Source organism: Entelurus aequoreus, linkage group LG16 (genome assembly GCF_033978785.1).
Source record: "Entelurus aequoreus isolate RoL-2023_Sb linkage group LG16, RoL_Eaeq_v1.1, whole genome shotgun sequence".
NCBI classification, from domain to species: Eukaryota; Metazoa; Chordata; class Actinopteri; order Syngnathiformes; family Syngnathidae; genus Entelurus; species Entelurus aequoreus.
The window spans coordinates 22,162,034-22,188,021 of record NC_084746.1 but is presented as its reverse complement, the minus strand read 5'-3'; the positions used below and the strand labels follow the sequence as shown (position 1 = coordinate 22,188,021).

Genomic DNA, 25,988 nt, shown 5'->3' with positions numbered 1-25,988 from the left:
GGTTCAAGTCATATCTACAAGATAGGAACTATTTTGTTTCCATTGGTGACTTTGTATCAGAACCAACCAACGTAACGTGTGGAGTCCCCCAAGGTTCAATCTTGGGGCCGACTTTATTTAACATCTATATGCTCCCACTAGGACAAATCATGCAAAATAATAACATTGACCATCATTGCTATGCCGATGACACCCAAATCTATGTAGCGCTATCACCAAATGACTATCGCCCCATAGATCTTCTGTGCCAGTGCATTGAGCAAGTCAAACACTGGATGTGCCAAAATTTCCTACAACTAAATGAAGATAAAACTGAGATAATTGTTTTTGGTGCTAAAAAAGAAAGGTTTAAAGTCATCCAACACCTTCAATCACTGTCCCTGAAAACCTCAAATAAAGCCAGAAATCTTGGGGTTATTTTAGATTCTGATTTACATTTCGACAGTCACATCAAATCAGTAACAAAATCGGCCTACTATCACCTCAAAAATGTAAAAAGACTTAGAGGGCTCATGTCAGCTCAAGACTTAGAAAAACTTGTACATGCCTTTATTACCAGTAGGCTAGACTATTGTAATGGTCTCCTTGCAGGTCTTCCCAAAAAAACTGTCAGGCAGCTACAGCTTGTTCAGAACGCTGCTGCTAGAGTTCTAACAAAGACCAAAAAATGTGAGCACATTACACCAATTCTTAAATCCTTACATTGGCTCCCTGTACATCAGAGAATAGATTTCAAAATCCTCCTGCTCACATATAAATCACTACATGGTCTAGGGCCCAAGTATATCACTGATATGCTCCCACTATATACGCCCTCTAGATCACTAAGATCTTCTGAGACCAATCTGTTAGCGGTTCCAAGAGTAAACTCAAATCAAGGGAGATCATCATTCAGTCACTATGCAACACATAGCTGGAATAAACTTCCTGAAGATGTCAGACTCTCCCCAACTCTCACTACTTTTAAAACTAGACTGAAGACTTTTATGTTCACCTTAGCTTTCAGCTAAATCTTTTAATCTTTTAACTTTTAACGTCTGCACTGTTTTTATTTTTATTGTCTGCATTTTAATTTTGCTTTTATTTTCTTTCATTTCACTTTGTTGTCTGTGAAGCACTTTGAGTCTGCCTTGTGTATGAAAAGCGCTATACAAATAAAGTTGCCTTGCCTTGCCTTGCCTTGCCTTATTTAAACGGGGATAGCAGGTCCATTCTATGTGTCATACTTGATCATTTCGCGATATTGCCATATTTTTGCTACAAGGATTTAGTAGAGAACATCGACGATAAAGTTCGCAACTTTTGGTCGCTGATAAAAAAGCCATGCCTGTACCGGAAGTAGCGTGACGTCACAGGTTGTGGAGCGCCTCACATCTGCACATTGTTTACAATCATGGCCAGCAGCAGCGCTAGCGATTCGGACCGAGAAAGCGACGATTACCCCATTAATTTGAGCGAGGATGAAAGATTTGTGGATGAGGAAGTGAGAGTGAAGGATTAGAGTGCAGTGCAGGACGCCAGGATGTATCTTTTTTTGCTCTGACCGTAACTTAGGTACAAGGGCTCATTGGATTCCACACTTTCTCCTTTTTCTATTGTGGATCACGGATTTGTATTTTAAACCACCTCGGATACTATATCCTCTTGAAAATGAGAGTCGAGAACGCGAAATGGACATTCACAGTGACTTTTATCTCCATGACAATACATCGGCGAAACACTTTAGCTTCGGAGCTAACGGGATAGCATCGTGCTTAACTGCGGATAGAAACAGAAGAAACATGCCCCTGACTGGAAGGATAGACCGAAGATCAACAATACTACTATTACTTCTACTCTCAGGAGACACTGAACTAAACCCTGGACCTGTAACCACACGGTTAATGATGTCCCGCCTGGCGAAGCCTAGCAATGCTGTTGCTAACGACGCCATTGAAGCTAACTTAGCTACGGGACCTCGACAGAGCTATGCTAAAACATTAGCTCTCCACCTACGCCAGCCCTCATCTGCTCATCACCACCCGTGCTCACCTGCGTTCCAGCGATCGACGGCGCGACGGAGGACTTCACCACGATCATCGGTGCGGTCGGCGGCCCGGAGACGGAGGAAGTCAACCCAGACACCGGTGAGGACAGCGGCGCGGCGGCGGACGGCGTTGTGTTGCTGTAGCCAGCCACTAATACACCGATCCCACCTACAGCTTTCTTCTTTGCTGTCTTCTCTGTTCATTAAACAAATTGCAAAAGATTCACCAACACAGATGTCCAGAATACTGTGGAATTTTTGCGATGAAAACGACTTAAGCTGGCCACCGTGCTGTTCCAAAATGTCTGCTACAATCCGTGACGTCACGCGCAAACGTCATCATACAGAGACGTTTTCAGATGGATATTTCCCGGGAAATTCAAAATTGCACTTTACAAGTTAACCCGGCCGTATTGGCATGTGTTGCAATGTTAAGATTTCAACATTGATATACAAACTATCAGACTGCGTGGTCGGTAGTAGTGGGTTTCAGTAGGCCTTTAAGAAGAAAACATGTCTTCAAAGGCCTTGTCTCCTCCTACAACACACGTTTTCAGGAGAGCACCGAACATGGGACACTGAAAGGTGGAAGAAAGTTTTATTCTGTGATGACAAAAAAGTAACCTGAGGGCTTCCAGCATTACTGGCACGACAAAGAAATCCCATCTGAGATGTTTTCTACACGGCACAGTGAAGGGAGCGCCATCATGATCTTTTTCCCTCAATGGAGCTTCAGGTTGTGTCAAACTGGCTATGTGGAGATGTTGCATGTTCATCCCCCGTGACTGAAGGCCCTAATGACTGCTTTTTTACACTGTACTTTTTCTAGAGGAATAACTTCATTCTTTAGAACCATCCTGCTTGTTACCCTCATCTTAATCACATGGACAATGGATGGCAAGGGAAGTTTACAAACATGGACATTAGTTAAAGACAGGGGATGTCCTCCGTGAAGACATCTTCACCCATTGGAGCAACATTCCCACTAACCTCCTGGAAACACTCACATCAAGCATGCCCAAAACTTTTTTTAAATGATCAAAGTTACGGTTCAAACACCTGCTGTCTCTCACTCTGTTGTGCGCTCCGCTGAGCGCGCCTCGGGACACGCCCACGGGCGTTCCTCCGCCTATGCGCAGCTGCGCTCACTCAACGATCAACACACCTGCCGCTGTTGAGATCTCCTCTGCCTTCTTAAGCCAACCTGTCCTGCGTTTGAGTGCCAGAACGTAGCTACTTGTACCAGTACAGTAAGCCTTACACGTCTCTAGCTTCCTTGCCTATGTGCTTCCTCGCTCTTTGTGTTTCCCCTCCTTTGTGCTCATTGTGTCTTGTCCTGTGTCGTCATCCAGCAGCCCTTCGTCATTCCTTGGTTTCGAGCTGTGTCTCGTCTCCGCGGATCCCCTCTGAACTTCCTGCTGCCTTTCCGGATCTTGACCTCACGCCTGCCCCCGGTCAACGACGCATCGCTCCAGCCCCTGACCACCTGCCTGTACCCGGACCTCTGAACTTGCCTTGCCCTTTCTGGACTTCGGCACCGATCTCAACACGCACCCTCAACACCACCCGGTAACACTCTACATATAATCGCTTCACATAGTCACACCATTTATATTTGGATTAGTCACACACTTCCTTCTTGTATATTAATAAACACGCTGCAAGCTAAACGACGTCCCTGCCTCCGTGCCGTCTCCTTCTCCACTGTACCTTTACAATCAATTAACAACAATGGCGAAGCTACGCATTACAGAGTCCTTTTTTCTCATTTTTATTTCCATTTTCGTTTTTTCCTGAGGTGTGGTCTTCAACACTTTAAAGCTTGTTTGCAGTAAATTGCTTACGCTGTCACGTTTGGGTCGCATGTTTATGCGTGGGTCGTTCTCCCAGAATGCAGACGGAAACTCCGGAGGCAAGGTGCAGGTAAGACAGTGATTTATTCTCATAAATCAGGCAGGAACTTAACACAGGAATCAAGAACCAAAAGCATGGATCACAAACGTAAATGTTGCATGAAGCAATTAAGAAAACCAGACTGAGTGTGGCGAAAAACAGGAATAAGTATCTCTCTGATTAGTGAGCATGCCGAACACTAATCAGAGGCAGGTGAAACCAGTCTGCACTCATGGCAACCAAAACACAAACCCAGGGGTGCTCAAAACAGGAACTGAGGGAGTCAAAAACTAAACAAAACATGATCCGGACAACGGATCATGACATACACAATTTATTTTGTTTCACGCCTATTTCATCTGAATGCATTTTGAAACTCTACTTATGGTGTGTTCCAATTGTACTGGTAAGTTGAAATTTCAGAGTTCCTAGTCAGAAATTTCAACTGGGGTCGGATTGCCTACTCGGAAGGGTTGAGAGTCCTCATTTGGCTTCAGAGATGGCTGCTCTGAGTGTAAACAATGATTGAAGCTTAAATAATATCCGTTATTAGCACATCTATTTTTTTTGTTGCACTAAATAAGCCGTGTATGTTGTATTATTGGATGTTTATATATGGTTATGTTACTGTAGTTACTGTAACTGTATGTTACATTTTTTACTAAGCATGGATTCTTACTTGAGGACAATGCAGTTGCTGATGGAGGCCAGCAGATAGTGGAGGTAGAAATGGTTATTGCTGTTGCTGGGACCACTGCGATGCTTCTTTCCAAATTCCACCAGGGCTTCTCGAAACCTGAAGGTGCAAAGGATCTGGAGGTGAGTGAACACAAGACATTGGTGAGTTGCTACTGGAACAAAATGCATGCTGAGGAACAAACCTGTTGAGGAGGTTCTCTATTTCATAGAGCCCCATTTGTATTGTTTGATCTCTGAGGGATTGTCCAATGATGAAGGCAACACGGGCATTTTCCTCCAGCATCTATTAAACATTGCAACAATAGCAAAATATTGTACTTCACTTCTAATGGGTGACAACTTTCTAAAGGGTTATCTTACAATAGTATTTGGAGTTGGAGATCATCATATAACACAGATAACGTACACAAACTAGCTTGAGTAAAGGGCCGTGGTTTGAAGGATTAGAGCAGGTGTCGGCAAGCTAAAATGTTAAAAGAGCCATATTAGACGGAAAAAAACAACAAAAAATGTCTGGAGCCGCAAAAAATGAAAAGCCTTATACAAACCCTGTTTCCATATGAGTTAGGAAATTGTGTTAGATGTAAATATAAACGGAAGACAATGATTTGCAAATCATTTTCAACCCATATTCAGTTGAATATGCTACAAAGACAACATATTTGATGTTCAAACTGATAAACTTTTTTTTTGTGCAAATAATCATTAACTTTAGAATTTGATGCCAGCAACACGTGACAAAGAAGTTGGGAAAGGTGGCAATAAATACTGATAAAGTTGAGGAATGCTCATCAAACACTTATTTGGAACATCCCACATGTGAACAGGCAAATTGGGAACAGGTGGGTGCCATGATTGGGTATAAAAGTAGATTCCATGAAATGCTCAGTCATTCACAAACAAGGATGGAGCGAGGGTCACCACTTTGTCAACAAATGCGTGAGCAAATTGTTGAACAGTTTAAGAAAAACCTTTCTCAACCAGCTATTGCAAGGAATTTAGGGATTTCACCATCTACGGTCCGTAATATCATCAAAGGGTTCAGAGAATCTGGAGAAATCACTGCACATAAGCAGCTAAGCCCGTGACCTTCGATCCCTCAGGCTGTACTGCATCAACAAGCGACATCAGTGTGTAAAGGATATCACCACATGGGCTCAGGAACACTTCAGAAACCCACTGTCAGTAACTACAGTTGGTCCCTACATCTGTAAGTGCAAGTTAAAACTCTCCTATGCAAGGCGAAAACCGTTGATCAACAACACCCAGAAACGCCGTCGGCTTCGCTGGGCCTGAGCTCATCTAAGATGGACTGATACAAAGTGGAAAAGTGTTCTGTGGTCTGACGAGTCCACATTTCAAATTGTTTTTGAAAATTGTGGACGTTGTGTCCTCCGGACCAAAGAGGAAAAGAACCATCCGGATTATTATAGGCGCAAAGTTGAAAAGCCAGCATCTGTGATGGTATGGGGGTGTATTAGTGCCCGAGACATGGGTAACTTACACATCTGTGAAGGCACCATTAATGCTGAAAGGTACATACAGGTTTTGGAGCAACATATGTTGCCATCCAAGCAACGTTACCATGGACGCCCCTGCTTATTTCAGCAAGACAATGGCAAGCCACGAGTTACATCAACGTGGCTTCATAGTAAAAGAGTGCGGGTACTAGACTGGCCTGCCTGTAGTCCAGACCTGTCTCCCATTGAAAATGTGTGGCGCATTATGAAGCCCAAAATACCACAACGGAGACCCCCGGACTGTTGAACAACTTAAGCTGTACATCAAGCAAGAATGGGAAAGAACTCCACCTGAGAAGCTTCAAAAATGTGTCTCCTCAGTTCCCAAACGTTTACTGAGTGTTGTTAAAAGGAAAGGCCATGTAACACAGTGGTGAACATGCCCTTTCCCAACTACTTTGGCCCGTGTTGCAGCCATGAAATTCTAAGTTAATTATTATTTGCAAAAAAAAAAAAAGTTTTTGAGTTTGAACATCAAATATCTTCTTTGTAGTGCATTCAATTGAATATGGGTTGAAAAGGATTTGCAAATCATTGTATTCCGTTTATATTTACATCTAACACAATTTCCCAACTCATATGGAAACGGGATTTGTATATATATATATATATATATATATATATATATATATATATATATATATATATATATATATATATATATATATATATATATATATATATATATATATATATATATATATATATATGTATGTGTGGGAAAAAAAAATCACAAGACTATTTCATCTCTACAGGCCTGTTTCATGAGGGATTTCCTCAATCCTCAGGAGATTCAGGCCTGTAGAGATGAAATAGTCTTGTGATTTTTTTTCCCACACATACATATTACGCTCTACCACGGTATCGAGCACTATTTTTTGGATAATCTAATTAAGACATATATATATATATATATATATATATATATATATATATATATATATATATATATATATATATATATATATATATATATATATATATATATATATATACACACGCACATCTAAAATGTGATAATCTGCTGTACAAAATGTGTGTTTCGGTCCTATTTTTAGGAACACTAATACAAAAACTCACAATAATGTCTGATTGAATGCTAAAAACGTTATGACAGACTATCTTTGAAAAAATGGAATGGAATTTTAAATTTTCTACTGAATGAGACACCCAGAAAGTACATGACAATAATGTGGGATTTACAATATTAACTATGAACGGTAAAACACTGAATATTGACAACAAATGAACGTCACAACAAAAATGTAACAAACATGGCAAAATATGAATGCGAAAGGTAAAACAACCCCACCTACTATCTGATATAATAACACTTTTCTTGCAGAACTTTGTTGTAAAAATCTCCGGTCTGTCCCTGACACCCGCATTACAGGCTGGCCGCTCTGGAAACAGTCTGTGGAAACGCTCCCAACCCACACTGCTTGATACCTCGTCTGAGCTGCTGTGACTTAGATTACCACAGTCACTAGTATATCATGCAAAAGCGCAGATTCCAACCATTGAAATACTTTGTATAGTTCAAGACTTACGGTAATTTGAAAACATCACTGCACATCATAATGACAGCTACAGTTTCAATCTTAAAGATGTAAAAAAAATATTTGGGGAATGTCCAGCGGGCCAGGTTGAAAAGCTTAACGGGTCGCATGCGGCCCCCGGGCCTTAATTTGCCCAGGTCTGCTCTACCTAGTTAATTTTTACGCTTACTACACTTACGTTTTGGCACATAATACCTCAATGCTAATGAGAAGGAATTTCATTTAAATGACTGCTGTTGTGGTGACAAAGGTGTCGCTCATTTGCATCTTTAATTTTTTTTTTACACCACAATAGGGCAAAACCATTGTGGCCTGAGCATGCCTTCCTCCTCTTGTCAGGGTATAAATACTAAAAAAGTTAAATAAGCACCAGAATCTACATAGACCAGATCTGACCAATCTTAGTCTATGAACTTGAACTGGTGACGATGATCGGATGAGAGGCCAAACTTTAAAGACAAACTGAACATTCCAGTTGCAATCCATTTAATGCTCTGAAAATTACAACATGAATGTAATTTGAAGCATGTTTTAGACTAAAACAAATTCACTGGAAATAATTTGTTAAAACATTTTTTTAGGCCAATATAACAAATTTAGCATTATTAAAACATAATTTTCAACCTTACCTGACACAACAACACACAGCATGTCTGCTTTACAAGACCAGTGCATTACTGCCGCATGCCACAGGCAATAGAGACATTGTTAGCAGAAATGTGTTTGCGGTAAAATTTCACATGAAGCGCCCTGTCATTCTATAATTGACATATTACATGCACGTCTTCACACAAATGGGCCCCCCCACAGATCGCGGGGCCCTACACACTGTGTGTGATCTGCATATTAGGTAGGGTCATTTTTGGCTGCTGTTGTAGAACCATGTTAATACTGCCAAGCTTTTATTTTGAAGCTTACTTTTCACTAGGGGTGTGGGAAAAAATCGATTCGAATTCGAATCGCGATTCTCACGTTGTGCGATTCCGAATTGATTCTCATTTAAAAAAAATCGATTTTATTTTATTTTATTATTTATTAAAAAAAAAAAAAAATTATTCATTTTTTTAATTAATCAATCCAACAAAACAATACACAGCAATAACATAACAATGCAATCCAATTCCAAAACCAAACCCGACCCAGCAACACTCAGAACTGCAATAAACAGAGCAATTGAGGAGACACAAACACGACACAGAACAAACCAAAAGTAGTGAAACAAAAATTAATATTATCAACAACAGTATCAATGTTAGTTACAATTTCAACATAGCAGTGATTAAAAATCTCTCATTGACATTATCATTAGACATTTAGATGCGATGCAAGTGTAAGCCACTGTGACACTATTATTAATTTTTTTTAATTTTTTTTTTATTAATGTTTGTAATGATAATATCAATGAGGGATTTTTAATCACTGCTATGTTGAAATTGTTACTAATATTGATACTGTTGTTGATAATATTCATTTTTGTCTCACTACTTTTAGATTGTTCCGTGTCCTGTTTGTGTTTCCTCAATTGCTCTCAATTGCTCTGTTTATTTTGCTATTCTGAATGTTGCTGGGTCGGGTTTGGTTTTGAAATCGTATTGCATTATTATGGTATTGTTGTGTATTGTTTTCATTATAAAAATAAAAAAAATCGATTTTGAATCGAATCGTGACCCCAAGAATAGATTTTGAATCGAATCGTGGGACACCCAAAGATTCACAGCCCTACTTTTCACTGTCAAACACAAAAGATAAAAGTGCTTAACTCCAACCTGAATGATGATGGTTGGCAGGCTGGTCGTGTAGAAACCCTCATGGTCTATATCAGGCTCCTGGTCTCTTTGCCAGTCTTGCAGTTCCACCTGTAGCGCTTTCTGCATCCATGCGGACACACTTTTCTATATGACAATATTGAACATAACTTAACGTAACCTTGGAAGAGGAAGCACTTTTTTAAATTGCTGTGTTTGCAGTTGGGTCAATCCAGTGAAACGGTGCCAGGGAAATGAAATGTATAAATGCAGGATGAAATTAACTGGAAAGGAAGCAAAGCGTTCTGCACATTGATGTGATTACCTTTACATTTATTTATTTATCAAGATGGGGCCACGAATGGCTGCCAAGGTACTGCGCTCTCATGCCATTGCTGTGTTAACTGCGGCTGATTATCTGAAAGGTGTGTTACACGGTCGGTGATCAGACCAATGCCTAAATCAGTGCAAAGCTGAGTGAGGAGATTGACTGGTGTGCTCACAGGTAAATTTGACTTCAAAATAAAACCTGACTGGACTTTAGATACAACTGTTAGCAAGTTCTGAACAAATGAAATGATGTACATTCAAATAAAACATTTAAAATATTTTCCTGTATGACATTCTAACAATAAAAATGCATTTTTGTCAAAATATTTGGGTTGATTTGAATTATGCACACAAGTAATTTACTGCAGTTTGTCGTGATGAATCAAGATACAAACGTGTGATTAATCTGATTAAAAGTTTTTAGTATTTGACAGCAGACATTTTAGAAATTTTGCCAATAAATGGAGTTCAGGTTGTGTAAGATTTTTTTTTAAAGTTGTGTACTCACCCGTACACTTTGCACATATTTGTTCTGAAGTTGCTCCAGTCCCTCGGTGGAGATGAGGGGTCCAAGCTCTCCCCCTTTCGACACATTCAGCACATCTGGATGACTCAGCATTTGAGAGCTGCCAAAAGCAGACTGTCAGACACTCAGTGTTTCTCTTTGACAACACAAACAAGGGGCTATGTTGTGTTTGGTGGGCAGTAATGCAAGTAACGAGATATTTCATTACTCTAATACGACCCTGAGTATTCTAACGCTTTGCTATCTAAAAAACAGTAATGAGAATAAAGTAACTCATCCAAGTCACTGGGCGTTACTCTTTTTGTCATTTTCCTTAGCAAAAAGACATACCGTATTTTCCGGACTGTAAGGCGCGCTTGAAATTCTTTTTTTCCCTCAAAACTCGACAGTGCGCCTTATAACCCGGTGCGCCTAATGTACGGGATAATTCTGGTTTTGCTTACCGACCTCGAAGCAATTTTATTTGGTACATGGTTTAATGATAAGCGTGACCAGTAGATGGCAGTCACACATAAGAGATACGTGGTAAGAGGTATGATGGCAATATGACTCAAGTAATTAACACCTACATTTTAAATGTTCCATTTAAAATATAGAACATTACACACGGCGCTCAAAAATCTATCAAAATGTTTTACTATGACTTTGGTAAGCTATGAAGTCGCACCGCTTGATGGATTGTCAGTGCATTAAACATACAAGTATTATTATGATGTGTGTATAAGGTAAGAAATTATCTGGCGTTTTGTTTCGCGATATTATGCAAAATAAACGTTTCTTCTTCTGGTACCTGCTGATCTGTATTTGGGATCTTCATAAATCCTGAAAAAATGCGCGCGTTCGCCTTTTTAGTCCGTGCTGACACCGTAGTCGATAAACTTCTTCTTTTTCTCTATCTTCTTGTTATGTGACGTTCATCCTCCGTTGTTGCCATTTGTAATACAAAGTAGTGTAAAGTTCTTACTTATATCTGTCAGTAAACTCACCATGAAAGTGCTAAAACATACCCGTGTAGTGAGTTTACATTATTCACTCAAGGAACTTTAGTTATTAGAGTTCCGGTCGGACGGTTTTTCACGGGACACATTGTTGTTCTCGGATGAGGAGATGCTGCTCCGTTATTGATTTAAGTAAAGTCTGAATGTCATTAAAACAGTTAACTCCGTCTTTTGACACTTCTTCCACTCCCGTCCTTGCACGCTACACCGCTACAACAAAGATGACGGGAAGAAGACGCTGTCGAAGGTGAGCCACGTAAATAAGACCGCCCACAAAAAGATGCATCCGGAAGCAACTGTCAGAAAGCGGCTAGAAGATGATCTGTAAAACATAATCCATGCAACATTTTGACCAAACAACCACCATTACATGTTATGTAGGCCACAAGAAAGTTTTTTCATTTTAGAAAAAAATAAATAATAATATGTGCAGGAAAACATAAGCAGCACAGCAAACTGAGTTAGTAACATAACAAAGGGTGAGTGGTCATGCACACAGCATGCAGGTAAAAGTCAGCAACAGCAAACACTCCTCGAGCCCTGACTGGAGGGCGAGGCAGGCATAAAAAGCAGCCTGACTGGCAACTGCAACCAGGTGTGCCAGGTTGCTAATCAGGGACATGCGAGGGAACGAGCGCTCAGGGAGACATGCAGGAAATGGAACTAAAATAAGGGCGGTGACAGGAAATAAACACAAACTAAGGAAATATAAGCAAATGACGCCAACAAATTTAATACAAAACAGGCAGAAGGGGAGTTACAATCATCATACAACCTGTCATTAGTCACCTAAATATGATTGTACATCTGTCAAGTCTTCCTTTACTTCATAGTCATAGAGAATAGGTAATTCATGTAAAATTATCATCAGGGAATAATGATAATCCTAACAAGTCATTATTATTATTATAATTATTATATTATTATTAGTGCATCATTCCTTGAACACACCCCAGTTATGTGCTATGAGATGCAAAAGTGATACTAAAACATAACTTGCGGCCTGCGGGACATCTGCGGCCCACATACCCATATTTTTATGTACGCCCATCAATCTTGTATCCCACAAGAAAGAACAATAACTATTTTTTGTTTGTTTGTTTAAACATTTGCTTTTTTGGATGTTTGACACATACAGTCCAGAAATACAATTAAGCAAATATTGACATGAAGCCACAGACAACTGAACTCCTGAGTGTCCCCAACATGGTGCAGCAATACACAAAAGCAGACAAATAGTTAATCAATGATCTACATTTTAATTAATTTTCAATTGGGGTTACATTTGAGTTCAGTCTCTTTGACATATTTTAGGAAACCACCCTATAATTCCTGATGTCAATGTCAACCTAATTTTATCTAATTTAAGGAACTAAAGAACATCTCTAATCCAGCAGTTGTGACAGGGAGGCGCTGCAGCCTTCCATTTTACCACAATGAGTCTTCTAGCCAACAAAGTAGTAGTAAGTAGTAGTAGTAGTAATTGGTACCAAATTCTTTTTGGATTTGCTAAGAAAAGATGACAGAGGGGCTACCCCAAATAGTCCGCTTAGAGGATTCGGTTCGATATATTTGCCAATTATCCAAAACAAAGTAATAAACATTTCAGTCCAATAACTGCACACGGATGGGCAAAGCCAAAATAAATGTATTAAGTTACAGTAGCTGGAGACTGCAGACACCGATCACATTACCGATATTCTGTCATACATCTTGGCCAGCCGGACTTTGGTATAATAGGTACGATGTATTAGATTGTATTGAACAAGGCTGTGTCTAGCACAAATAGAAGACTTACGAACTCTACTTAAAGGCCTACTGAAATGAAATGTTCTTATTTAAACAGGGATAGCAGATCCATCCTATGTGTCATACTTGATCATTTCGCGATATTGTCATATTTTTGCTGAAAGGATTTAGTAGAGAACATCGACAATAAAGTTCGCAACTTTTGGTCGCTGATAAAAAAAAAGCCTTGCCTGTACCGGAAGTAGCATGACGTCGCAGGTTGAAGGGCTCCTCACATCTGCACATTGTTTACACCAGCAGCGAGAGCGATTCGGACCGAGAAAGCGACGATTACCCCATTAATTTGAGCGAGGATGAAAGATTTGTGGATGAGGAACGTGAGAGTGAAGGACTAGAGTGCAGTGCAGGACGTATCTTTTTTCGCTCTGACCTTAACTTAGGTAAAAGGGCTCATTGGATTCCACACTTTTTCCTTTTTCTATTGTGGATCACAGATTTGTATTTTAAACCACCTCGGATACTATATCCTCTTGAAAATGAGAGTCGAGAACGCGAAATGGACATTCACAGTGACTTTTATCTCCACGAAAATACATCGGTGAAGCACTTTAGCTACGGAGCTAACGTGATAGCATCGTGCTTAAATGCAGATAGAAACAAAATAAATAAGCCCCTGACTGGAAGGATAGACAGAAGATCAACAATACTACTATCAGGAGACACCGAACCAAACACTGGACCTGTAACCACACGGTTAATGCTGTGCCGCCTGTCGAAGCCTAGCAATGCTGTTGCTAACGAAGCCATTGAAGCTTACTTAGCTACGGGACCTCGTCAGAGCTATGCTAAAAACATTAGCTATCCACCTACGCCAGCCCTCATCTGCTCATCAACACCCGTGCTCACCTGCGTTCCAGCGATCGACGGCGCGACGAAGGACTTCACCCGATCATCGATGCGGTCGGCGGCTAGCGTCGGATAGCGCGTCTGCTATCCAACTCAAAGTCCTCCTGGTTGTGTTGCTGCAGCCAGCCGCTAATACACCGATCCCACCTACAGCTTTCTTCTTTGCAGTCTCCATTGTTCATTAAACAAATTGCAAAAGATTCACCAACACAGATGTCCAGAATAATGTGGAATTTTGCGATGAAAACAGAGCTGTTTGTATTGGAATACAATGTGTCCGAATACTTCCGCTTCAACCCTTGACGTCACGCGCAAACGTCATCATATCTAGACGTTTTCAACCGGAAGTTTCCCTGGAAATTTAAAATTGCACTTCATAAGTTAACCCGGCCGTATTGGCATGTGTTGCAATGTTAAGATTTCAATACCTGGGATTTATATAGCGCTTTTCTAAGTACCCAAAGTCGCTTTACATGTTAAAAACCCATCATTCATTCACACCTTGTGGTGGTAAGCTACTTTCGTAGCCACAGCTGCCCTGGGGTAGACTGACGGAAGCGTGGCTGCCAATTTGCGCCTACGGCCCCTCCGACCACCACCTTATCATTCATTCAACATTCATTCACCGGTGTGAGTGGCAAGGGTGAAGTGTCCTGCCCAAGGACACAGCGGCATGGTAAGAGGCGGGGAGCGAACCTGCAACCCTCAGGTTTCTGACACGGGCGCTCTACCCACTACGCCATGCCGCCCCATATTCATCATTGATGTATAAACTATCAGACTGTGTGGTCGGTAGTAGTGGGTTTCAGTAGGCCTTTAAAATCTCTGTTCAGCTCTCCTCAGATAGAGTCACTCCTAAATCACCCTCTCAAAGTGACTTCATTTAATTCAGAGATTCAATCTGACTATCTAATTTACGAAAGAAGTACTGAGAGAGAACAAGTGGTATCCACTGGAACTAGTAGGAAAATCGCGGAAGTACATTCATTTTCACAGCATTGACACGAGCCACCATAGATAAATGAAGTAAAGACCAGTGACCAAAATCCCCCTGGATTCTGGAAAGCAGCGGAACAAAGCTGGCTTTATAAAGTTCTGCAAACATACAGTAACTTTGCGGGGTAATTTTAAAGAGAAAATTGTGCAGAAGATATTTCTTAGCAGCAGAAATTATAGAGAATATTTCACTTTTACCTAAATTCAATTTGTAACCAGACACATGTCCAAAAGCTTGGGGAGTACTTAAGGCAGCTGGGACTGAGACAGAGATGTCTAGACATATAGAAGGAGGTCATCTGCATAGAGAGAGACTTTCACATGTACATTGTGTCTACATATGCCCGTAATAAGCGGGTTGGTCCGAAGCGCTATTGGCAAGAGCAAAAAGCAATGGGCTCAGGAGGCAGCCCTGTCATGTTGAGCGATGAAGGCAAAAATATTCGGATTGAATATTCTTTGTCCTGACCTAGGCCTCAGGAGATGATATAGGAACTCAATCCATGAAGTAAAACTGTTACCAAAACTGAAACTCTCCAGGACATAAAATAGATAGTTCCACTCCACTCGGTAAAATGCTTTTTCAGCATCCTTAGGTATCACTGCCTCTTCAGTGTTAAGAGTAGGCACATCATACAATATATTGAAAAGACGTCGAAGTTTGGAAAAAGAGTGCCTATTCCGAATGAACCCGGTTTGACCCGCATTAACAATAGAAGAGAGAATAGTATCCAGACGTAAAGCCAGCAGTTTAGATAATAATTTAAAGTCCACATTTAATAGGCTAATAGGATGATACAAAGTGCACAACAAGTGTCCACCTGGGTGCAGCACGATGACACAGGGGTTAGTGCGTGTGCCTCCCAATACGAAAGTCCTGGGTTCGATCCCCAGACTCGGGGTCTTTCTGTGTGGAGTTTGCATGTTCTCACCGTGACTGCGTGGGTTCCCTCCGGGTACTCAGTCTTCCTCCCACCTCCAAAAACATTCACTTGGGGATATGTTGATTGGCAACACTAAATGGGCCCTAGTGTGTGAATGTTGTCTATCTGTGTTGGCCCTGCGATGAGGTGGCGATCTCTCCAGGGTGTACCCCGCCTTCCGCCCGAATGCAGCTGAAATAGGCTCCAGCACTCCCCGCGACCCCGAGAGGGACCAGTGGGAGAAAATGGATTTTATGGATGGGTAGTTCCACCTGGGTCCCTCCTTCAGTCCTGGATCATTGTACATTTGAGCATGATATTTACCGTTCAGTTTTTGTTTGTTCAGTGCTTCCTGGACTATAAATAAGTTTTACTTGCAAGCCGTCTGCTATCTCTGCATCCTTGTGGCTACGCTGCAAGCAACGCTCACCAGATCCTTGACAAAGTCTGTCCTATCCATCCTTTCCTCAGCCTCAAGTGATCAGAAGTTTTAAGATGAGTCTCCTGCAAGAAGATTACCCGGGCGCCCAGATGACGGAGATGATGCAATATCCTACTTCATTTTATAGGATTATTAAGCCCGTTGCAATTAAAACTGGTAAACCTAATGTCACACCAGCCGGACGCTGCTGTTAGATTAGGCTGGGTCATAGCAAAAAGTGCAAAAATCAAATATACAGTATACAACAATGCAAGTATGTGGTAAAACTAAAAAAAATAAATAAGCTGGACTGAAACAGTGGCCCCCACGCCCCCCACCTCCAAAGCATCCCTCTAAACTGGGCCCCACAAAGAAACAACCATCGCACCTGTTCTATGCTGACAAACAACGCAGTAGGCGTTAAATATGTGACATTTATTTAGCAAACAGAGCGCACTCAGGTATATTTTTTAATAGATGCAAAAAATGCTGTTTAATTACAGCTTACTATCAAAACCTATTCCTTTAATCAAATGTGCAAATACATATGAAGAAGACTGATATACAACCGTTAAATTACTCAAACAAGACAATACCAAAAAAATACTTAGTAGTCATCCTGACAAAACACATGAACTATACCAACATAATAAAGTAGAACATAATCAATAAGAAAGGCGAGATATCTCACGCTTCTGGTATCTGTAGTCCTTTGACTCCAAAATGGCGGCGGCCATTTAGCATGCTAGCACACCCCCTATATTGAATCCGGAGTAACTCCCATTTTAACGTTTTTGTCGACAAAGTCTGCCGCCCTTTTTGGATGATCAAATCTGTGAATCTGGCCGTTGGATAAAACGTAGCTGGAAAGAGAAGACCAAACCTCACGTTGACACATTAATGTAGCCTCTTCTTCACCGCAGCAAAGTCGGGGTGAAGTCGAGCAAATTAAAATCCTCTTGCCTATAAAGGATAGCGTAAAAGCGTCACCCATCCTTCGTAGAATCTGGTTATGGACTTGAAATAAAATCACTCGTACAACGAGTGGCCAAGGGGGTTTGCCGTCTTTAGACGAAAAGCCAACATGGGCTTGTCGTCAAGTTTCAGGACCTCCTGCAAGAATTGAGCTCAGTCAGGCAGGGTCCCCCACAGCCCTCAAGGAGGCCCACCACTCGGACATTATTCCACCTCGAGCGGCCCTGCAGATCATTGCATTTTTTAGAAAAGACATCTAATGGTGGCAGTTGGCTTGTTGACGCTAGTGCGGAGATCAGTTAGCACGTTAGCATTAGCGTTAGCAGCGAGTGCCGTGCTAGTGATGGCTCTGCCATAGGATGAGAGAATGCTCTCAAATAGCTCTATGGCAGCCGCCATCTTCCCTCTGACAACAGATTTAAGATTGTCAAGGATGTCGGCTCGCATTTCGTCCATCTTCTGGCTTAACAACTTACAAAGGGCCGAGCCGATGACTAACTCCCCATGGTATCTGGATCCGGAGACGCACAAGGCTTGGAGAGGCCCGGCTTGTCATATTCCCATCGGCCAGAATTAGCAGGCGCAATCCACAAAAAAGAAGCTACACACGACAGGTCAGGAAAAGGTAGGGTATGTTGACGGCTGGAATTAGTAAAGGTGTCAGTAAACTATAAAAAAGGGCAGATTTCCACAGAGCCCTCGCTAAGCTCGCCTTGCACCGACCGTGCTCAACCGGAAATGCCCAGAACAATACCTACTTCAACAGTTCAACACAGAAATGACAGCATAACAAACACAAATTGGGCAACACTAAGAACAACTTCCAATAAGCAAGCGCAATGATTATAATCATCTCCTGGGGAACTAAGCAGCAGAGGTGGGACCAAGTCATTGTTTTGCAAATCACAAGTAAGTCTCAAGTCTTTGCCCTCTAGTCAAGTCCCGAGTCAAGACATGCAAGTACCGAGTCAAGTCCAAAGTCAAGACTGGAAAGTCTCAAGTCAAGTCCCAAGTCCTGCATTTTGAGTTTCGAGTCCTTTCAAGTCCTTTTAACCACAGACTAATATATTTACACAGATTGTGTATGCTTTTAAAATGCTGTATTTATGTATTAAAACAAGTGCATTTGAAATTGCAGGGAAAAAAATAGTGCTGACATTGCACTTCATAATAGCACTATTAACCAGTCATTTTAAACATGTAACTCATTCCTTTACAGAATAAACACATTTGAAAAAACAAGTGCAACTGTACTTATTTGCACAAAAGTGTTAACATTGTATTTCCATGGCATATTGTATTGTAACTAGTTCCACAGCAGTTTCTATCCTTTTCTTACCTTATCTCATTGATCTCATCTCATACTGTATGTGTGTTGATGTGTGCGTACACATGAAAAACATAACAAATACATGAACACAACAATGAACAGAGTTGTACTTTTTAGATGTCAGGGCCCTATGCAATATGTACACATATTCTTAATATAGTCTACATTTTAACTGACCTTTATTTGACTATGTTTGTCTTTTTGTAGGTGGCTAAAATATGCGGTGCTGCTGACCGCCGTCTAACGTTACGTTACTGTGTGTGATACATTGACTAACGTAACGTTATTGTAGGTACCTCATGCAACCCTGCTTAAAAAAAATCACTTGACAAAAAGTATGAATAAGGTAGCGAACTGCAGTGGACGCAACAGATTGCCGTGTTTGCAATGACGTTATAACCATAGACATCTTATAAGTAGAAGCAGCATTGGCTGCTGTGACGCGAGCAATTTGGCCGCCATCTTGAAGTGGTGATGAGGAGCCGGCGAGCAGCCTAAACTGACAGTTGACAGGTAGAAAACAAAGATGTGTTCAGCGTTTTCCTTCTCAAATGAGCGGACTGTTGAAAATAGGAATCGGGGGATTACTTTTCACAAGTAAGATTTAACATTAACGTACTATTGGTTGTATTTTGTGAAAATAATATTACCACAGAGTTGAGAAGGAGCAAAGATCTTCAATATTTGTATGTGAAAATCACAAAGAAATCTTCTGGGGGAGGATGACGCCCCTACAGGGGTTTGGTTTACAAACTTTCAGCCCCACCTAAAACTAAATTCACCAGCCGCCACTGATTATGATGTGTTCTCATTTTAGGAAAAGTATAAGACAATACTTTCTTAACAGTATAATTGTAACCAGGAATAAGTCTTCAAGTAACAATATTCAAATACTAACATTGTTGGGTAAAACAGAATTTGGTTTTATTCTGAATCCAGTGAAACAGATTGGTGGTTTTAGCTGATATAAAGACTTTCAGGTGTTTATATATGTTTATGTTAAAGTATTTGGCAGACGCTTTTATGCAAAGCGACATACATAAAAAATACATATAAAACAATCACTGTAAACATGATCATTTAAGGGAAGAATGTAATACAAAATATCAATACAAAGTGTCAAGACAGAATAAACTCTCTGCTGCTGCAGCAACAGAGATACAGTCTATAGGTCCCTAAGATATATAGATATCTAATGTATTCATACATTGTTTATGTAGAATATACGCATGTTTATATAACCTAATCATATTGTTTCTTCAACTTAAAAATAGCTGACCGTTTTTCCCCCCTTCTCTGTGATTATATTCCCAGTTTTGATCTTGGACGTCTGGTCACTTATAGCATATAAGAATATTCCATTACTGTTAAGCAAACTATGAATAATAAAACACGCCAAAACATGTGTCCTTTATCATAGCTACACGTATGACAAAAAAACGCATGAAAATCAGTGGTATTCAGTGAGGTAAAATGAATTAAATGCGCTGACAGTTCATTGCTCCTGCCAAATGAATTGCACTGAGTGGAGCGGATCACCACTCCAAGATGGCGGCCCCGCGTCTCGTCAGCGCCAGTAGGCAGTAGCGGTCGATGCTGCGTCTACTTATAAGATGTCTATGGTTATAACGTTAGCAGTGAGTTTACAGCCTCACTGATTTAACTACACAGCAAATAAAAGTTACGTTACTTAGCCAATAAACGTTAGCTTACATTAAAAATTTACCGTTCTGTTTGCAACTTCGAATGTCGAACGAAGTTGGAAGTTGTTGCAATTCGTTTTTTGTTGACAAAGTCGTAGTTTTAATACCCGAACGAAACTATCTTTGGCGTCATTTTTCCTCACTAGCACGTTGTTTGAGAGCTCTTCTTCAGTGGTTGTTCTGCAATTTGATTGGATGAATGCCGTGGGACGAAAACAACATGGATCTAATTCGATTGGCTATTGTACTGACAGACACACACGCTGACAAAGCGCACACTCCCTGACAGACACACACACGTACACTTTGGAAGATATGGAGCGCTCCCGAATAACTTTTTAATCGTTGGGTTTTGGGGAAAGTAGCAAGTCATGTCAAGTCAAAAGGCTCAAGTCCAAGTGAAGTCACAAGTCATTGATGTTAAAGGCCTACTGAAATGAGATTTTCTCATTTAAACGGGGATAGCAGATCCATTCTATGAGTCATACTTGATCATTTCGCAATATTGCCATATTTTTGCTGAAAGGATTTAGTAGAGAACATCGACGATAAAGTTTGCAACTTTTGGTCGCTGATAAAAAAGCCTTACCTGTACCGGAAGTAGCGTGACGTCACCGGTTGTGGAGCTCCTCACATCTGCACATTGTTTACAATCATGGCCACCAGCAGCGAGAGCGATTCGGACCGAGAAAGTGACGATTTCCCCATTAATTTGAGCGAGGATGAAAGATTCGTAGATGAGGAAAGTGAGAGTGAAGGACTAGAGGGCAGTGGAAGCGATTTAGATAGGGAAGATGCTGTGAGAGGCGGGTGGGACCTGATATTCAGCTGGGAATGACTAAAACAGTAAATAAACACAAGACATATATATACTCTATTAGCCACAACACAACCAGGCTTATATTTAATATGCCACAAATTAATCCCACATAACAAACACCTCCCTCCTCCCGTCCATATAACCCGCCAATACAAATCAAACACCCGCACAACACATTCAATCCCACAGCCCAAAGTACCGTTCACCTCCCCAAAGTTCATACAGCACATATATTTCCCCAAAGTTACGTACGTGACATGCACATAGCGGCACGCACGTATGGGCAAGCGATCAAATGTTTGGAAGCCGCAGCTGCGTACTCACGGTAGCGCATATCCAACTCAAAGTCCTCCTGGTAAGAGTCTCTGTTGTCCCATCTCCACAAGCATGCGTATCCAACTCAAAGTCCTCCTGGTAAGAGTCTATGTTGTCCCAGTTCTCCACAGGCCAATGGTAAAGCTTGACTGTCATCGTTCGGGAATGTAAACAATGAAACACCGGCTACGACATAGCCGCAGCAGGCCGCTAATACACCGCTTCCCACCTACAGCTTTCTTCTTTGCTATCTCCATTGTTCATTAAACAAATTGCAAAACATTCACTAACACAGATGTCCAGAATACTGTGGAATTTTGCGATGAAAACAGGCGACTTAATAGCTGGCCACAATGGTGTCCCAAAATGTCCGCTACAATCCGTGACGTCACGTGCAAACGTCATCATACCAAGACGTTTTCAGCAGGATATTTCGCAGGAAATTTAAAATTGCACTTTACTAATCCGTATTGGCATGTGTTGCAATGTTAAGATTTCATCATTGATTTATAAACTATCAGACTGCGTGGTCGGTAGTAGTGGGTTTCAGTAGGCCTTTAAAGTCCAAGTCGAGTTGCAAGTCTCTTTACATTTTGTCAAGTCGAGTCTAAAGTCATCAAATTCATGACTCGAGTCTGACTCGAGTCCAAGTCATGTGACTCGAGTCCACACCTCTGGGAAAAGGTATGGTATGTTGATGACTGGAATTAGTAAAGGTGTCAGTAAACTATAAAAAAGGGCACATTTCCACAGAGCCCTCGCTAAGCTCGCCTTGCACCGACCGTGCTCAACCGGAAGTGCCCAGAACAATACCTACTTCAACAGTTCAACACAGAAATGACAGCATAAATTTGGGCAAACAAATTGGGCAACACTAAGAACAACTTCCGATAAGCAAGCACAAGGATTATAATCATCTCCTGGGGAACTAAGCAGTGTCAAAATGTACACTTTTTACCTTTTGTTTTTCAGAATAATTATGTAGTTAACTAATTTAGTCATGCAACCTCACCTCACACACTTTCCCTCCAGCAGTCCCCAAGTAGATAGTTTTAGACCCCTGACAGAGTGTTTATGGTGCAGCTCTCTTCATTCTCCGGCCAGGGCGAGTTGAAACCGCAGACCTACCCATCGACGTCACCGGCTTGTCATAGGACCAATCGCATTATTTCATTGAGTTGTTTTTTTTCCGTGCATGAATCTGTCATATTTTTGACTTAATGGATAATTTTTTTGTCTTTCCATTCATTTCTCGGAAAAAATTAACTGTTCTTCCGAGACCTTCCTTTAAAAACAGCTTTAAGAGCGTTGTAAGTTTCTTGAGAGGACGATATGGTGTGGACTTTACCTGTTGTAGATGTGGAGCACCCAGTTAAGCACCGCAAAGATCTCCCCACTCTCCAGGTCCCAACTGCAGACCTATGCCACAAAAAATACAACCCAAAAAATAAGACAATCTTTCCAATTCAACAATGATGCTCAGTGTTGATGTCACACCTCACCTGTGTCAGGTGAGCATGTAAACAGTGGTGGCTGGCCCTAAGGTAGGCTCTCGTTAGGCAGTAGTGTGGCGGGACACAGTTCTCCAGCAGGTGGCGAACCGTGGCCAGATCCGCCATAATGGCGTGCTGCAGAGCAGAGAGATGTCCTGCCAAACCTGGACCCCTCGTGTGAAGGTAGGAGACACTATGGAAGCGAGCGGACACCGCCTCCTCTAGTACCTACCAAGGACAAAAGCCACTGTCAGCTAGCTGGCCTTCTAAAAACAGGATTTTTTTTTGTTAGGAGAGAGACCTGGAAGAAGCGTGCCCTCCAGCGGCGAGGCCGTCCTGGGGGCAAAGGCCGGGCTTTGCCTCCAACTCGCTCCAGCAGAATTCTGTCCATGTCCTCTTCGCGCTCGACAATCCTCACCGCCGATACAAACGGTGTCGGGTTTTGGCGAGCCACAGCCAGGGCACTGCTCACGACCGCCCACAGCTCCTTACCTGCAATTGTTAACGCCACAATTTACAGTATACGAGTAAAATACACAATACATTCCACTCACAACAAAGAAAACGTACATTTACCTACAAGCCAAAATAGACCGAAATTGTTACGGTGGAAATGTTTATGTCAGCAAAAAGAACTACAATTATCGACAGGAAAATGGGTGATACAAAATGTATTTTACACTTTATTATGCGCCGCACATTTTCAATGGGAGACAGGTCTGGACTACAGGCAGGCCCACAGTCTTTTGAAGCCATGCTGTTGTAACACGTGGCTTGGTATTGTATTGCAGAAATAAGCAGCGGCGTCCATGATAAAGTTGCTTGGATGGCAACATATGTTGTGTATGTACCTTTCAGCATTAATGGTTCCTTCACAGATGTGTAAGTTACCCATGCCTTGGGCACTAATACACCCCCATACCATCACAGATGCTGGCTTTTGAACTTTGCGCCTATAACAATCCGGATGGTTCTTTTCCTCTTTGGTCAAGAGGACACAAGGTCTACAGTTTCCAAAAACAATTTGAAATGTGGACTCGTCAGACCACAGAACACTTTTACACTTTGCATTAGTCCATCTTAGATGAGCTCTGGCCCAGCCAAGCCGGCAGCGTTTCTGGCTGTTGTTGATAAATTACTTTTGCTTTGCATAGTAGAGTCTTAACTTGCACTTACAGATGTAGTGACGAGCTGTAGTTACTGACAGTGGTTTTCTGAAGTGTTCCCATCTGGTGATATCCTTTACACAATGATGTCGCTTTTTGATGCAGTACCGCCTGAGGGATCGAAGGTCAGGGGCATTCACTGTTGGTTTTCAGCTTGCTGCTTGCGTGCAGTGATTTCTCGAGATTCTCTGAACCTTTTGATGATATTACGGACCGCAGATGGTGAAATCCCTAAATTCCTTGCAATAGCTGGTTGAGAAATGTTGTTCTTAAACAATTTGCTCACGCATTTGTTCACAAAGTGGTAACCCTCGCCCCATCCTTGTTTGTGAATGACTGAGCATTTCATGGAAGCTGCTTTTATACCCAATTACGGCACCCACCTGTTCCAAATTAGCCTGTTCACCTGTGGGATGTTCCAAATAAGTGTTTGATGAGCATTCCTCAACGTTCTCAGTCTTTTTTGCCACTTGTGCCAGCTTTTTTGAAACATGTTGCAGGCATCAAATTCCAAATGAGCTAATATTTGCAAAAATTTAAGTTTTCCAATTCGAATGATAAGTATCTTGTCTTTGCAGTCTATTCAATTGAATATAGGTTGAAAAGGATTTGCAAATCATTAATTTTTGTTTTTATTTACGATTTAATCACTAATCATTAGGGACAAGCAGTAGAAAATGGATGGATGGATATGTTATTCTTATTAAATTGCAGATCGGATCGAAGTGCTACCTGGCAGAGACCAGTGGTCCCTACCACTAGGGGCGCTAGTGAGACTGGTCGCAGCTGTGGTCTCTCTTGACTTTGAATGGGTTTGCTATTTCCTTATTTCCTTGACATTTACTGCAGACTACATCATAATTACTGTGATTATGTGTAATACTATTGAATTGGATCGAGTTCCTCAAAGCATATCCATCTTTTAGCAACTGTGGCTGCAGTCATTTCCATTCTAAGAATAGTCGAAGACTTTAAAGGTGTGACTCTTGTCTTTGCCATGATCAAGGTGGATCGAGCTTAACAAATTGAAAAGCGCATCAGCCAGTAACTTGTGGTTCGATAGGCATCTTCACTCGCGTCAGAAAAGTGATGAAGCTGTGCAAAGGCTCGCACACCAAACTGCTTCAGCGTGACACTTCTGTCAACTCTAAATCTTTCAAGCTGTGACAGATTTGAGAATAATGTAGTAGAATTTCTGACCTTTGAGCTATATTTCGTGTCTATCAAGAATGTCTGCTTGTTTCCTTTCTCTTCTATTCTATACCATTGAAGGACCAGATGTAGGACAAAGTTGAATATGGAGTCGCTCTGACCATTCTACAAAATGTTTTGATTGTCTAAGCACGACTAAGAGATTCAAGGATGTTGCAAAACAAACAGGTTGAAAACAACGGGACCTTGACGCATGAGGGAAACCGATAAAAATGGCCAAGTGACAAGGGCTGAGAGATTGCTTGATTCTTGTGTCCTCCGGAGGACGTTTGTTTGTCTGCATGGACAGCTCAATCCGACTTGCACTTTTGACTATGGGTAAATAAAATGTTTGTACTAAATTCACTCTTGTTGCTGTTTAAACTTCGGACAATCCACTACACAAATTGGCGTCACGAACAGGATTTCCCAACGTTTAATCACTGTGTCATAGGGATGTAACAGTATTGTAAATACCGTGATATTTCAGTTTCAAAGTCTTCTCAATAATAATGTGACGTGTGACGTATCAAAGGAAAACTTGGCGAGTGTAGTTTTTTTCTGGCATTTTAGTGTTGGCCGGGGTCTGTAAATAAACTACATCTAGAAACCTCCGTGCAGGAAGGGAATTGGGTTCATACTTATCGTAGATAAAGGAATACTTTTTTTGGATAATACATCTGTTCATAACTGGTTATGTTGCT

The 25,988-nt window shown here is 41.3% G+C and overlaps 1 protein-coding gene across 3 annotated transcripts in view; it reads right to left on the bottom strand.

The window, feature by feature from the left end:
* Nucleotides 1-25,988, bottom strand: part of exoc3l1 (exocyst complex component 3-like 1) — a 97,646-nt gene that overhangs the window by 32,713 nt on the left and 38,945 nt on the right. For 2 of the 3 annotated variants that reach the window (XM_062022369.1, XM_062022370.1), the window contains exons 5-11: nucleotides 23,229-23,419; nucleotides 22,937-23,155; nucleotides 22,783-22,853; nucleotides 10,281-10,398; nucleotides 9,464-9,589; nucleotides 4,801-4,901; nucleotides 4,599-4,715 (exon numbers count right to left, since the gene is read on the bottom strand). In XM_062022369.1, the coding sequence (XP_061878353.1) occupies nucleotides 4,599-4,715; nucleotides 4,801-4,901; nucleotides 9,464-9,589; nucleotides 10,281-10,398; nucleotides 22,783-22,853; nucleotides 22,937-23,155; nucleotides 23,229-23,419 (943 nt within the window). The remainder of the gene's footprint in view (nucleotides 1-4,598; nucleotides 4,716-4,800; nucleotides 4,902-9,463; nucleotides 9,590-10,280; nucleotides 10,399-22,782; nucleotides 22,854-22,936; nucleotides 23,156-23,228; nucleotides 23,420-25,988) is intronic. The other variant, XM_062022371.1, reaches the window with a different exon arrangement.